At 39.1% G+C, this 16,003-nt stretch overlaps 1 protein-coding gene across 13 annotated transcripts in view; it reads left to right on the forward strand.

Annotated features, from left to right (window-relative positions):
* Window positions 1-16,003, forward strand: part of fibcd1a (fibrinogen C domain containing 1a) — a 153,104-nt gene that overhangs the window by 66,635 nt on the left and 70,466 nt on the right. For 12 of the 13 annotated variants that reach the window (XM_079636975.1, XM_079636970.1, XM_079636979.1 and 9 more), the window contains one exon: window positions 10,511-10,990. In XM_079636975.1, coding sequence (XP_079493101.1) covers window positions 10,511-10,990 — 480 coding nt within the window. Of the gene's footprint in view, window positions 1-9,386; window positions 9,520-10,510; window positions 10,991-16,003 lie in introns of all 13 variants that reach the window. The other variant, XM_079636973.1, reaches the window with a different exon arrangement.

Raw genomic sequence — 16,003 nt, forward strand, 5'->3', positions numbered from 1 at the left:
CTCATATTCTCCTTGTGCACAAGACATCCGAAACAACATTTCACTTGCTTCTCAAACACGGCAAAATAACATTTTGAGATGTTTGCTCACTGCTGGCATCATACAAATGAGACGTGCTTTTACATCTCATGCATTTGCTTTCTCTCAAATGGCATCCGTTGGTCCATGCGTGCGTGTGTGTGTTTATGTGTGTACAAGCTGATCTTTTGTCCCCTGCAGTTTTGATCCAGCGTGTCAGAGCAAAGCCCGAGCTGACTTCTGTGTGTCAGCCATTAGGGAGCGGAGAGGAAGAGTGTGAATGGTGACTTATGGCATCCCTGCAGAAGCAGCTCTCTGGAGCCCAGAAGAGGCCTGAAAGACAAATCGCTGCCTGCACACATCGCTGCCTGTCCTTGGAGTGCACTGACAGGCAAGCCTGCAGAGAGAAGGCACTGTCACTGCTGCTTGCCACTCTGCCGAGTTACGCATACACAAGCCGCACACACACCACACGCTGAGGCTAAATCATGTCAACAGTCAGTTGAGTGGACACACAGTTGTAAACACTTTCTGTTGTATATAGCAGTAAATGTATACTTTGACTTGATGATAATGTGTACACTCTTAAAGTTTATTTCGTAGAGGTCGCTCTGACGTAGCTCATGCAGATGTTTCTTCTGTAATATATTAAGCTCAGTGAATATTTTGCCACACAAATGCGAGTATGGTAATGTTTTTATACAATGGTTAATTAAAGAAAAAGTTGGTGTTAAAGGGATAGTTCATCCAATAATGAAAATTCTGTCATTAATTTCTCACCCTCATGTCGTTCCAAACCCGTAAGACTTCTGTTAATCTTCAGAACACAAATTAATATATTTTTGATGAAATCTGAGAGATTTCTGTCCCTCCATTGAACGCTAAGCAACTACCACTGTGACGCTTCAAAACGTTTATAAAGAGATTGTAAAACTAATCCATATAAATTGAGCGGTTTAGTCCAAAGAGACTCGATTGCTTTATATGATGAACAGATTTTATTTAGGCTTTTATTCACATATAAACATTGATCAGCGAACATAAACAGAAGCTCAGCCAAACCTGCTTGACGGGCGAGAACAAACCTCATTGGTTCTTATGAAAGCTGAAACGTCCTGCGAAACACACAAGAATGAATTTCATTGGTTCTTGCTGAAGCTCAAACGTGCTGCGTAACATGAGAATGAACCTAATTGGTTCTCTACTTTGTAGACACAATATTGCTAGTCAACATATTTCCAAACAATCCAAGGCAGAATTAACAGTTTTGAATGAATTGATTCTGTGAATGACTCTCTCATAAGGAAAGACAATTGTTTAATTCTTCAAGGAAATAGTGTTTTTGAATAAATGTCTTTAGTGAATTATTTATAACAATTAAGATATTAAAGAGAGCTCAATTTTGAGCTTTCTTTTCTATAGCTTAAAAGGCAAGATCTATTCAACAGTGTAGCAAATTTGCTCAAAATAAATATTAATAATCAATTATAACTTGTAATAATTATGTATATTTTGTCAAATTAATTTTACAATCAATCAACCAGTTCGTCCCGTGAACACTTCAGCAAGCAGAGAATCAGAAAAAAAATACATATTGTGCACAAGTTTTATTAACTAAATCACAAACATAACTAATCTAAATACACATACACACAAACAATCACACATACATGGGTAAAATGATAAGTGGCAGAATGAAACTGGACGCAGGAAATTGAACTATGGAAAAGATCCATTTAACTAAAGAACCATCAGCTTGTTATTTTCAGAGCACCTCGTTAAATGTATACTTGCATGGCCTTTGCAGTGAAAGCATTTCGTGAAGTTCCTGAAGAAGGATTTTGATGGTTTCATGAGTCTCAATCAATTTCTTCTGCGTTGAAGGAGGAAATGGTGATGAACTGGCATGGTTTGTTTGACTCTGTTCTGGTTGAAAGTTATCTCTCTCTCTCCATGAGCACGTGGCTGGAGTACAGATTGTAGCCTGCCGGCCCTGAGCCGGAGAGGCCACGCAGAGCAACCTGGAGAAGGGGGGAAGTCGGAAGAGTTGATGGTTGGAGTTACGATGGACTTCTTCTGCATTGAATGAAGAAATTGTGCCAAACTCCTGATGTTGTCCTTGATTCTGTTGTGGTTGAGAGAGTCCTCTCTCTCCTGAATGAGCACATGGCTGGTTGTGAGTCAAGGCCTGCTGCCCTGGGGCCTGGTGCGGCCATGCAGGACAGCGACCTGAACGTACCGAGAAGGCCAAGAGAGGTAAGGGCTTGTGTAGAGGCCATATAAAGCCTGAGAAAGGTTCCACCCCTCTGGGTTGGCTTGACCAATGAGAAAGGTGGAATTTCCAAGCGGGAAATTCCTCTGTTGGGAGGATTTATGAATCCGTCTCAAGTGTGCTCACTTACATGTGCAGCTTGATTGGTCGCTGATGAAGAAACTATTTAAGATTCTTGTAATACTAATATGTTGCGCAGCAATCGACATATATACACAATCATTTCGAACTTCAAAGTACCTCAAAGTGCTTCAAAATACCATCCATGTTTGGTTATAGAGAACAAACATGGTAAAATTGAGGTTTCATTGACCGTTGGTTCTATCATAAAATAGCCTACATAGTATCAAAGACATAATAGTATCAAAAGACACAGTAAATCATTCACACAGTGTCCTGGGGTGCATGTTAATTTATAGATCAGTTTGTCTGTAAATGAATGCTGGAAAGTCTGTTTTAAGGGCTGTGGGTCTTTTCTATGGCCTCTGCTTTTTCCCTGTGACCACATTTTTTTAGAGCAATAAACCTTATCAGTGAGGAGTCATGGTAACTGAGGCCCTTCTTGCCCTAGTTGGGGGATGGGTCCATAGATCCCAGAGTGAGTTTTAAAGATTATTTGTTAAATATAACAAATAATTGTGTCTGATTTGTCTCAGTCATTACAAGAGAGAGCAGACATACCTTTCCACACAGTCACACACACAAGTCAAAGTTATCTAAGGTTTGAAGAACGGAGGTTTAGGGTCAGTGCAGGAGGATTATGATAAAAAATTGATGGCCAAGTTTTCAGATCCACGTTAGCAGCACATGGCAGCAATTTCATGAAGCAATATATACCATTGAAGTGTTTATTTCCTCTGCTCTCTGTGGCACCCGCTTATTTCCTTCGAGAAGATGCAGAGCTCAGAGTATTGCAGCTTCTCTGAAAATGCCTTCAGTAAACGTCACACTGTGCTGATAGACAAAGAAACCCTGCAATATTTATACAAAGAGTGCTGTATCTTGACCTGCACTTCTGTAGTTCTCAGTTTGAAGTTTCTCTGCTTGAAAAAACATGGTTTCTTTTTCATTTTAATTAACTGTAAGCGCACTACGAGTACTACAAAGTGCACTACAAATGCTAATTCATTACCCCTGCCTTGTTTACCTCTCTCACCCTATGCAGGAAGTAGAATTATTTTTATCGCTCACCTCAGGCTATAATGAGCATGTCGCAGTGCTTTGACCCGCCAGTAACTCCTCAGATTGTTGGCGAGGTGCTGTTATCTGCTTTGGAGATGCTCGTGAGATGTTTCAAAGATACACAGAGGGCCCCTTCTCAGGATGTCATCACCTATTGGCTCAGAAAAGCAGTTCACACTTTAGTGCGATGCTGTTTTAATAGCCTCGGTGGAGCTGGTGGAACAGTCTGCTTTTGACAGCCTCGGGCACAGACCTCCCCCCCACCCCACGCACAGTAAACTATTTATCATTTCAAACCGGCTAATGAAGCCACATATTCTGAGCCAGCAGATTGTGCTGGTTTGTGTGAACGCATTTGTGTGGATGCGGCAGTGCGGATCTCGTAGTGAGTCTGTGCTTCCCGCGTCTTACTGCCATGCGACGTTAGTGATAAATGAACTGGAGAAGAAGTGCTAAAGTTGTGTGGCCATTTTGCAGATTAAGAATAATCCCCTACATCTGGTCTGCCCAAAGCGCTAAGACTTACTCGTTGGGATTTCTGCTTTAAAGTTGTATCACAAGATATTTTTTTAGGCCTCGGGTTGCTGTGTAATTCAGAGTGAACAGCGTAGTGATCCCTTAATTCGTGTTGACGGGCGATGCTTTCAGGCGTTTGGCCTTACAAGTGTCTAATTTGTAAAACAACTGGAGCTTGACCACATTTAAGACTTGTGTTTTTGAAGGGGTTTGAAAGTGCTCTAGGGGTCTTCAGATGAAGCCTTGATCTAAACCATGGCAGCAACAATTGAGAGTCAAAGAGTTAATTGTTTGGAAATCTATACTAGTTGTGCTGTATGTTTAGCTTTATAAATTCAGTAGCAGTGTTGCGACATCATTGAATGAGTATTTTGGTACACGACTATCTGCATCGGTAAAAGAATGCATGCCTAAAAGTCATTAGCAGACCGAGAATTCATAGAAATAATTTAGCTTTTTTTAAAAAAAAGAATAGAACAAGTTTTGATTAAGACCCCGTTCTCGGTTCTCAACTCTAATGAATATAAATACCCTATATTCTGGATGTATGCTATTAGTAGGTCAACACACATTAGCAGATGCGTTTTTGTCTGTCTGGGATTGGTTTTCTGCTGAAGCATTGAGAACATTAAAAGGTCACTCATCAAGACCCGTACAGTAGTTAATGAATACCCAGCACTCTTAAAACAGGGAGATCTGTACCTCAGGGGAAAAAGTAAACAACTACATATGTCTGACTGCCAGCCTTTTTATTTCACCCTCTGAATGTATGTGCGCAGAGAGAGCATCTTTCCAACTTAAGCTCTTATAAGAAGATTAGGTCGGGCCTAGATTAGAGCCTTGAGGCACCCCAATATTTCAGCAGGAGCGGTAGATTTTATTTGCAAGATAAAGGGACCCCTGAGCTAAAGCAAATGTTGTGGTATACATCATCAAGTCTATTATCGGGTGCTGATTGGGAGTGCTGTCCATCTGACTATTAATCTCGCATGTACGAAGACATTATTATGTCTTTATGTTTAAATCTTTTTCCATCTGTTTATCCATTAAGTGTGGATATTAACAGTAGCTCACAGTCTGTTTCACAAAGATGGTGCTCCATCACATGTATTAACAAACTGTTTGTGTAAATGTTGACATACTTGTGTTATTTGTAGTTATGCCAAGTAAAAACAAACTGACCACTGGTACAAATATTAAAGTAAAATACAGTTCGGAATCAATTTTGCCTACTTTTGAACGCTCAGAAGCTCAATGCAAGTACACTTACTTTTGATTTGTGCTACGTTTGTCACTATAGATAAAATAACCAGTTCAATAAATACATTTAAAAGTAAATGATATAATGGTTACCACGTTGACATTAGAAATTACATATTTTCAAGGGCATAAGGAATTAACAATGACTGCTAAGCCTTTGAAATATCTCTGCTATTCACATCGTAGTCTTCTCACATGCTACATACATATCCTAGATTTGTATTTCTATGAACGTTTACTTTCAAAAGCTTAGTGTAGTTTGATATATGCTTAAACCATGCTTGTGTCAAGGTCATCTTTGCAATACGATTATTAGAACATGTGACACCTAAAAAGTGACTTTAAAAGCTCTGACCTTAAAATGAAGCTATGCCCTAACAGCCTTTGAATCACTGTTGAAATTGCCTGCAATCTAACTGGCTGTTCATTGTATTGAAAACCCTTCAGAACACATGCATTCATTGAAAAACCAATATGAACCTGAGGCAGTTCACATTCTCATGATTTGTAATCAGCAGAGCTGCATTCATAAGATTAGAAGGACACACAAACCCAACGAATGCGGTTCAGGTTTTATTTATTGATTGAGTTATGATTAAACCATATGTGTCTCAAGGGATGCTGACCCTTCCAAAAAGAGAATCCTTTGTTTCAAGAACAGAGAGAAGACCAGTCAAAAGACAATTTTCCTTGGTATTTCAACTTATATAACCTACAATTAAACTAATGATGAGCAAAACCACCCTGAGGACATTTTTATTGCTTGGAGGTTACTTTTCCATAGCTCTGGAGACTTAATGGAGTTCTTCAATTATATTTTAACTTTTTCTCAGATGTTTCTCTTAAATTTCTTGATGAAATAAACAGAAGAACCCTGCGGCGCCCAAGTAGTTATCTGATATGATTTCCAATAAACACCCCTGTCCTCCAGTATGGATCCTTGAAGGATCTTTCTCAATATGTCCTGAAAGTTTAGAGAAGACCAAGGTTTCGTACCATTCAGAATTGAATTGAGAATGCCTTTTAAATTCCAATTCAATTTGAATTCAAATTCAAATCAACCTCCGGTGGGGTGTGGCCAGTTCAATCCAAATTTTCCACAACCAAGGAAGAGACAGAGATGATTAACTTAACATTAATTATGATTTGGTTTTAATTTGCTGTCCGTTTAATGTCATTGCTGTCAGGGAGAAACTATTGGGCTATTATGTAGATTTTATTGTTATTTCTAATAGCAAGACTCTTTCTCTGTGCTTTTTTTTTTTTTTCTTGTCGGAGAGCCAATGTCAAGAGGAGAACCTGACACCTCACCTGCATCTCCCCGAATAAGCAATCTCCAGCTCTGTCATGTGACGTTCCCTTCGTGTCAACGCGTTTGACCTACCTCTCAGTTCCTGTGGCTGGTATCAGTGTCGATTCGCTGTGGGTCTTAGAGGTCTAAGGTGGGCGGTGGAAATAATGCGGTGGTGTTTTTGTTCCGCAGCTCCTCTGTTTCACCTCTCCTCATTCAAGAGCCTCGTCTCAGCGCGACAGATAAAAGCCCTTATCAAATATTGTCTGCGCTCAGCTGAGCGTGGCCCTCTAATCTTAACCTGTGTCTGTTCAGGGGGCATCTGAATACCGTCTGCCCACTAGACTGTGAGAGGGAAGTAAAGGTGCGTAGATGCCTCTGAAGGCGGCTACTGTCGGGGCCCGTGGCCTAGTTAAGATGCAAGTCGTGGAATGCCGGCCCAATGTTTACGAGTCCCAGTTTTTTCTCCTAAACACCCGTAGAGAGGCTCTATCACAATGAAGAAGAGCAAGATTGATGGGGCACTTGTACACAGAATAGACGAGCTTGCTGCCTCATTGTGTCGGTGAGGATTTCTCGCAGGGCTGCTCTGGAGGGAAAAGTCGGGTCTCGCCCGCGTCTTTGTTGCCACGCGGCTGTATGCGATATGCTCACATTGGAGGGGTCAGATATAAGCCCGGTTAATTCCAGCAGACAGCAGGTATTGTTGCTTCATTGTAACAAATTGATCTGAGACCGCTCTCATCTGGTGCTGCATGATGAAGTAGGCTGGAGTCTTTTGTGCACATTAATTATCTTTAAAATAAATATGACAATGCCTGTGCTCGACGCAGGGGGACTGCAGGAATAGGGCCCTCTTCACCAGGCTCCACTTTTGCTTTTGTTCATAGGTGTCTTGTGAAGAGATTCTTTATCACACGTATGGAAATACAATATAAAACCTCTGCAGAATAATATATCCATGACTCAGGGACAAAACACAGCTATCGTAAATTTAGATGTCTTTTACAGGGAATTTTTGCATCAGAGCAAGGGCCATTATTCACAGTAGTGACTGTTAAATCAACATCTCAGAGGGTATATGTATTTTTATTGTATCCGTGAGTGTGTTTGCATATATGCAGGTGTACAACACTTGGTGATTTAACTTCAAATGGAAATGTCTGACTTACTTGGCAAATTATTTTATTCAAAGTAGTTTAAAGTGCATTCAAGCTATATGGTTGATCAGTGCATGTGTTCCCTGTGTATCAAACCCTTGACCTTGGTGTTGCTGCTTGCACCCTGTTTTACAATTGGTAAAGTTGGCCAATGTGATAATGTTTGGGGCCAGTTGACATAACTGTGACTTGCCTAATTGTTCCATCACTAGCCTATATCTTAATTATTTGAAATTATCATAATGAACATGCATTTTTTATGCCTAAAACTTTGGTTTTCTGTGACAAAAATCCACTTGTTGGCAACTTTTTAAACTTAAATTAATTTGGCTTTAATAGATGAGTTTTATTTATCTATTAAAAAAGTCGTAATTTTGAGAATTTTACCCTAATCTAAAGTGTGACCACAAATATTAAAAAGCCTAATCATTTTAAATTATGAATGTAAATGCTATATATTCATAAAATGTTTACATTTATAATATTTTTTTGTGCTAGGCCAGTGAATATATTTCTGAACTGCAAATAGAAATCTGAACAATTGGCCCGACCAGGAAAGCAGAGTCTTATTGTTGCTGTGCTCTGCTTCAGCCTCAGTGTCAGTGATTTAATTTCAATCATAAATGGCACTACGGCACATGGGCATTGAGTCACTCTGGCATATATGTAAAAGTACAACAAGTAAATGTAGAAAATGTACTCGAAGCTCTCGCGAGGGAGCGGCACCCGCTGTCAAGTGGAATATTGAAGTGGCACTTATAACAGCGGGGCGAGCGATGCAGGCTCCCCCTGAATAAAAAGACATAGCAAAATGATAAGCAAGCCCTCTCCAGTGCCTGCGTGGCATTCCCTAGTTTCCCATCAAATGTTCTTCACTTCATTTGTTGTTATATCTGCATTTGTTGCTGTATGCACACACACACAGACACGTCTACACGCTGGCACACACTCGCGTGGATGAGAGAGTTGTCAACTCTGGGCACTTAACCAAACCGTAATATTGAGCTGTAAGGCTTATATATGTGGTTTCTAGTCTTTTGCCCTGTGGGGATTTGCCTTCCTAGATCCTCAAAGGAAACACTGCTCATCTTGTCGTTTATATTCAAGCCCACCGCTCGGGCCCTGGGCAATCACAGAAATCAGTGTAAAGTGTTCACAAATGAGCTTCTGCCGCCCCTCCTCCTAATGTACATCGGCTTTGGCTTCATGCTACATTTTTAATGCACAATAAGAGGAAAACATGCTTGCATGCATAAGTGTTTTTGATATGTCTGAAGACTGTATTTAAAGTAATCCTGTCAATTTTGTGTTACAAAAATGAAGGAAATTAATCATGTCCCCTTCCCAACTCTACAGCAAAATTGATTGCTGTGGACTATTGGTCAGTTATGTTAAATTACTTATTGTATAATGTCTTTTCAGTGTCTATATAGTTTTTGTTTTGTTGTTTTTGATTTCTTAATCAGCATATCATGTAATTTATTTCTCAAATGATATCCCTGATATATAAAGTGTTTTGTTCTGAAAATATGTAGGCTATAGACATAAAACTCAAAAAGATAGGAAACATTTTGAATTGGATGATCGGGGTAGATTGTATTTGAACCATATACATGTCTTATGTTGTTCTGAAGAGCAATACTAAATGAAAAAATATGATCTTTAAACTGAATAGGTAAATATGCAGAAGATGTTAGAAAACTGAAGATTGTGCAGAACCTGGATGACTTTTCTGAAGAAGAGTAGGCACAAAAGTAGGACAAACAAGAGACTCATGAACAACTATCACAAAACATGCAGTAAAAACAGTTGTCATCCAGGTAACAACACACATTATTAAGATTCAAGGGTATGTAAACTGGTTAACAATAACAGTAATTAGAAAAATAGCATGCAGCTTTTATGATCCATTTTATCTAGAACATTTTGCAAGGGTTATGTAAATGTATGCATAGATTTTTTTTCTGATTAGAAGTCCCAGAAGTCATAATGATGATGTGAGTAATTTCATATATTTTACATTATATATCAGCCCTACAATATAATGAGGAGCAAAGGAGACACATTATGTGTAATTGATGCTTTATCTGTTTTTTATCTTTCTCGTTCTCGCACAGTGAATAGTTGATTTGCTTCTTAAACATATTAAATGAGTAGCATTTTAGCTTTATAGTGATTCAAAGGGTAAATAGTGCACCAAAAATGGAAATGTAATTACAATCAATATCAGTTTCCTTTCGCCGTGATTCTTTTATCAGAACATCCCCAATTCTGAAAGTCTGGGCTTAGAGAAAATCCTGAGTTTCTTACTGGTTGTTGCTGCATGTATGCGCTGTGAATACTATCATCCTGACTTAAATTATCTGGAGCGAGGGATGGCGATTAGGTCTTAGGCAACCAGGCAAATACATTTCATTTTCCCGTCTTTTATAAACACCTTTGTGAAAAGCCTGAATTTATGCATTCAGGAGTCTTCAGGTGTTACATAATAGCAGATTAAACTTTCAAGAGGCATCTCCTGCATGTTTAATGCTCGACAGGGATTTTTAGAAATTTGTAAGCTGCAGTTGTGGGAAACCTACTTTTGAATCTGTGTTATCAGTATATGTCAGATTTGATATGCCCTCCTGCAAGTTTAATCAGCGCAGAGTTGTATTTAAGATTAAAATGTATTGAAGAGAAAAAGAAAAAAACACATTTCCGTCTGTCTATGATGTGCTGGTCATTTTAATGCTTCTTTTGAGACATGTTTTTTTTGTTGTTGTATACTAATGCATCTTGTTCTGTGTCTGTTTTTCACACTCTCAACAGAGGATGAGCTGTAGCTATCTCCTATGCACCATCCTGCTCTTTGTTGCCGTGTTACTGGCTGTCACGGTAACCGGGATCATCCTTCTGATGAACCATTACCAAGCGCCCAGCGGCCCCGATGGCCCCCCTCTCATCAGCTCTAACCAGGATGAGGCTAATGCCCTGGTAACCATCGAGAGAGGCGACGGTTCCCGCATTAACATCTTCATTGACCCCAACTGCCCCGACTACAACAATAACTTCCTACGTCTGGAGGGCGTGCAAACCTCACTGCTGCACTCTCTCACCGACCACGACACTGATCTGAAGTCAGTGAAAGGGCAGGACCGGGCTCTGCTTGTTAAACTGGCAGAGGAGGTGGCCAAACTGTCCGCCCATGCCAGTCAGCTGAAGATGGAGTACAACGCTCTGAGACAAGGCCAGGGCAACATTGGACAGGAGCTCAGCACTCTGCAGACTGAACAGGGCAGGCTTATCCAGGTTAGTTATAGAAATGTCACTTGTGCTCCAAGAGCAGACCTGACGAATCAGCCTGAAATTAATTCTGTCCCTGTTTTCGTAGCATTATCCACAAAGCCAAATTCCTGTGCATACCAAGAATTTCTGGAATTTCTTGCAGAACGAGATTTTAAAATACAATGCTGGGAGCGTTCACAAAGAATGAATGGTGCTGTTGATAGTGCTTTTTGCATTGTTTTAGCGCCAGATTCACTAAAGAAATTATGCAAGTTAGGTAAACGTGCAAACGCGACCACGATCACTATCTTTCAGGCTGGTTCTGGGTGTGAGGTTGTTGGGAATGCTGCACACTGTGTGATCTGGCATACTTTGCTGGGACTTCGCGGCATTGCCCAACTACTTCTATCCAGGTACCTGATTCAGAACTTTACATCACTCATCTGGATATATGCCTGGTTATAATAGAGCAACCCTTTAATTGTGGTTTACCATCTGCTTTCCATTGGCAGTAACGGTGCGGTGTTAAAGGGATAGTTCATGCACCCAATAAAATTAAAATCCTGTCATAAATAAATATATATATATATATATATTGAAAAAAAATATATATTTTTTTTTAACAGGGTTTGACATTAACGCTTGTCCGGGACAAGTGGATTTTTTGAAGGGACAAGTAAAATATAATTTTTGGGGGGTGGGGGGATGCCCTTTAAAGGTGCGGATATTATAATATGCAGATTTAATTATATCAAAGCTGTTTGAACACTGATGAGAATATTGCTTTAGAATAAATTATATTTACAACACACACACACAAATCTGGACAAGCAACTGTTTTACTCGGTCAAGTGAATGACAGAATTACTTGTCTGAATGACAGGCATATGAAAGGCTTAATGTCGTGCCCTGTTTTTAATGTTTAAAGTCTCTAATGCATACCAAGGCTGGATTTAATCAAAAGAACAGTAAAAAATAGTAATATTGTGAAATATTATTACTATTTAAATGAACTTTTTTTCCTATTTTAATGTGATGGCAAAAACTGAAAACTGAATTTTCACCAGCTATTTCTCCAGTCTTTAGTATCCATAATCCTTCAGAAATCATTCTAATATTCTGGTTTGGTGCTCAATTATTAATTATGTGATCAGTATTTATAATGGTTCTTAGTATGATCAAACAGTTTTTGCTGCTTAATAATTTTTTGGGAAACCGTGATACATTCGTATACAGCACAAAATATACAGCAGGGTTGTGTGGCATTCAAATTCTTCAAATTCTCAATATTACCCAACTTTGATATATATTGTGCTGCTGTTTCGTTAAATAGCATCTGATTTCATGTGAACAGACATTGACACCTTCCACATGAAAACCAGATTTCGCTGACCTTTTTGCTGATAGCATTTTTAAAATAGTTTGGTTACACTTCATAAGCACCATATTGCTTGCCTCTCCTTCACCTGTCATCATGTTAAAGTCTTCATCAGCGCCGTCTGGATTGTCAAGATGGAAGAGTGTAGGAAAATCTCAAGCACCATTACTCACAATGTCCCACAAGTTCCCACTTTATGACCTTTTATGAGTGTAAAACTCGCTTATTACAGAAGACGAGAGATTATTTATCCTTGACAGTAATTTGAGCCTGAAATACTAAGGTTTCTCAAACATTCAACAAATCTTCCAGTGTTTACAAGATACCATTTCTCTCTTCTGCCAATATGTTGTCGGCATACTAAAGCTCTTTATGAGCTTTTCCCGTGTGATGAACGGCTCTATCTTTATTTCTTTCTCTTTTCTTTTTTTTTTTTTTTTTATAATTGAAACTTGAGGGAAATGACTTGCCTGTGAACTAGCGGGGGATTGAGCTCACACTACGCAGCCGTATGCCAACATCCCCACCAGGCACACACCTCATTTTCACTGTGCATTTGAAGATGAGATGACAAAACGCACTGGAGCTCAGTGGTCAAACAGTGGAGGACTTTATTTGATGTGGCAGACCACACAATGACATTATAGTAGAGGATTCAGTCAATCACATGATGTCTGTATAAGAAATATAGACCCATTTGAATGTGCTCGACTGAAATTTGCCTGTTTTATATCCAAAATAACACAACATAAATATTATAGTTGAATGTGCTTTTTTGATATTCAGCTGTGTAGCTTTTCAATGTTAACCTTGTTACTTTTGCTATATACATATTATATATTACTATTATATGATCATATTTTATATCCAAAATATTATAAAATACACACACACACACACACACACGTACGTATATAATATACATATATGTGGGGAAATTCAATAGATTCACTCTGAGCTGAACAGAACAGAACTAAATGCATGAAAACCCCACTCATAACAAAAAAAAACATAGATTACCTGTAACATTGTGTGTATGTATAAAATATATGTTATTTACTGTTATATTTATATAACAGCTGTTACTATTTTACCCAGTATAGCATAATAATTTAATCATATTTAAGTACATTTTGGTTATAGGAATATCTTGATGATCTACTTAACATCTAAACGGTCAAATCCCTTGTTAAATTGTGTAAATTATGGCGTAATTGTCATTTTCTTTCATATTTATCAAAGTGCCGTAGGTGTCCTGTGTGTCTGATATGTGATAGCATCATTTCAGACCTGGCTCTGGAGAGCAGGAGACAGAATGAGAGACAGATGGGATCTGCGGGCCCTACATTTAGATCAGCGTTTTATGAATTCAGCCAGTAAACCAGGGCCATGCTTTCATTACATTCCCTCGGCCAGACAATAAAAACACTGCCCCATCAATAGGGAAGATTGGGTTGAGAGAAGGGGGTTGTATTCCACAGCCTTGTGGAGTTTACACTATACAGCCTGGTAATACCATGGGAACTTTTTATTATTTATCACAGAGTCAGAGATAACTTCATGATATGGATGGATTTCTCAGCCCAAGGGACGCACACGCTTGTCGTGGTTAGGTTGATGGGAGCTATAAACTGGTTTGCACACACTCTCCTTGAAAACCACTGGATAAATCTGAAAGCAAATATGAGGCCATTGAGTGGAATTACAAGAATACCGAACGAGAGTTCTGAAGGGTAATTTCAAAACTTAATTACAGGTATACCATGATATCCTGAGCTCATATTATTAGATCTGTCTATAACCTGTGTTTACTTACTCTGTATAGATTAAATGAAATGCAATATCTGCCCAGTGCTTACTAGAAAATAGATTCGATCATGTTATATTAAGTAAGCTCTATTAAATCTTAATAGGCATCATTAAATGTATCTTTGTCAAAGGTAAATTTTTTTTATGTGCAGAGACATGTAAGCTATGTAAGCGATTAGTCAAACATTATAGTGGAAATTGCTCCTTTTGTTTGAGTGGCCTGATATTCAGGCTCAATTAATTTGTGGTGACAATGCATTACCCGTTTTTCTGAACAATACAGCGCCAACAGGGTTTTTTAACGTAAACATCCCATTAATTTTTTTAATATTGTGTTTAATTCGCAGTGAATATATGTTAATAAACAGTGTTGGGCATGTTACTTTAAAAAAGTAATTAGTTATAGTTACTAGTTACTTCTCACAAATAGTAACTGAGTTAGTTACTGAATTACATCATTATAAAAGTATATAATTACCTGGGAAAGTAGAGTTACTTAAAAAACTTTTTTTTTTAAATATATTTTAAATAACTTGGATGCCCCCAATATTAAATATGTGAATCAATTAAATGGACACCAAATAGAGTAAATTATTATTATAAAACATTGTACAATAATCTACACTATTTTAATGTTGATGTGGAACATATTCTCATATGGGACATATGTAAATATTATCATTCCTACAGTGGAACAATAAAACACAATATATGGTTTAGAACTTTTAATATTTATTGCACAGACCACAACGGGCCAATAAATAAGTCTAAAAATAAATTATGCTTCTTAAGAAATGACCAAAAATTTATTAATAATAATAATAAAAATATACATACACTCTTTGTAGTGCAAATAAAAATGATACTTAAAGTATTTTCTTCCTCACAAAAGTAAATGGTTTAACAAGAAGAATATATAACGGTTTAACAAGAAGGTTTTAACAAGAATGTATATATATATATATGTATATATATATATATATGTGAATATTTTGAAATAAACGTAAATTATAATGTTCTCAGACTGGGGTGGTGGTCCCTCTTTTTAAGAAGGGGGACCGGAGAGTGTGTTCCAACTACAGGGGGATCACACTTCTCAGCCTCCCCGGGAAAGTCTATGCCAGGGTACTGGAGAGGAGATTACGGCCGATAGTAGAACCTCGGATTCAGGAGGAACAGTGCGGTTTTCGTCCCGGCCGTGGAACACTGGACCAGCTCTATACCCTCTACAGGGTGCTGGAGGGTTCATGGGAGTTTGCCCAACCAATCCACATGTGCTTTGTGGATTTGGAGAAGGCATTCGACTGTGTCCCTCGAGGCGGCCTGTGGAGGGTGCTCCGGGAGTATGGGGTCCGGGGTCCTTTGCTAAGGGCTGTCCGGTCCCTATACGACCGGAGCAGGAGCTTGGTTCGCATTGCCGGCAGTAAGTCAGACTTGTTCCCGGTGCATGTTGGACTTCGGCAGGGCTGCCCTTTGTCGCCGGTTCTGTTCATAATATTTATGGACAGAATTTCTAGGCGCAGCCAGGGGCCGGAGGGTGTCAGGTTCGGGGACCACACGATTTCGTCTCTGCTCTTTGCGGATGATGTTGTCGTGTTGGCCCCTACAGACCAAGACCTTCAGCATGCACTGGGACGGTTTGCAGCCGAGTGTGAAGCGGCTGGGATGAGAATCAGCACCTCCAAATCCGAGGCCATGGTCCTCAGTCGGAAAAGGGTGGCTTGCTCACTTCAGGTTGGTGGAGAGTTCCTGCCTCAAGTGGAGGAGTTTAAGTATCTTGGGGTCTTGTTCACGAGTGAGGGAAGGATGGAACGGGAGATTGACAGACGGATCGGTGCAGCTTCCACAGT

The sequence above is a fragment of the Phoxinus phoxinus genome, assembly GCF_949152265.1.
Source record: "Phoxinus phoxinus genome assembly, chromosome: 15".
In the NCBI taxonomy this organism is placed as follows: domain Eukaryota; kingdom Metazoa; phylum Chordata; class Actinopteri; order Cypriniformes; family Leuciscidae; genus Phoxinus; species Phoxinus phoxinus.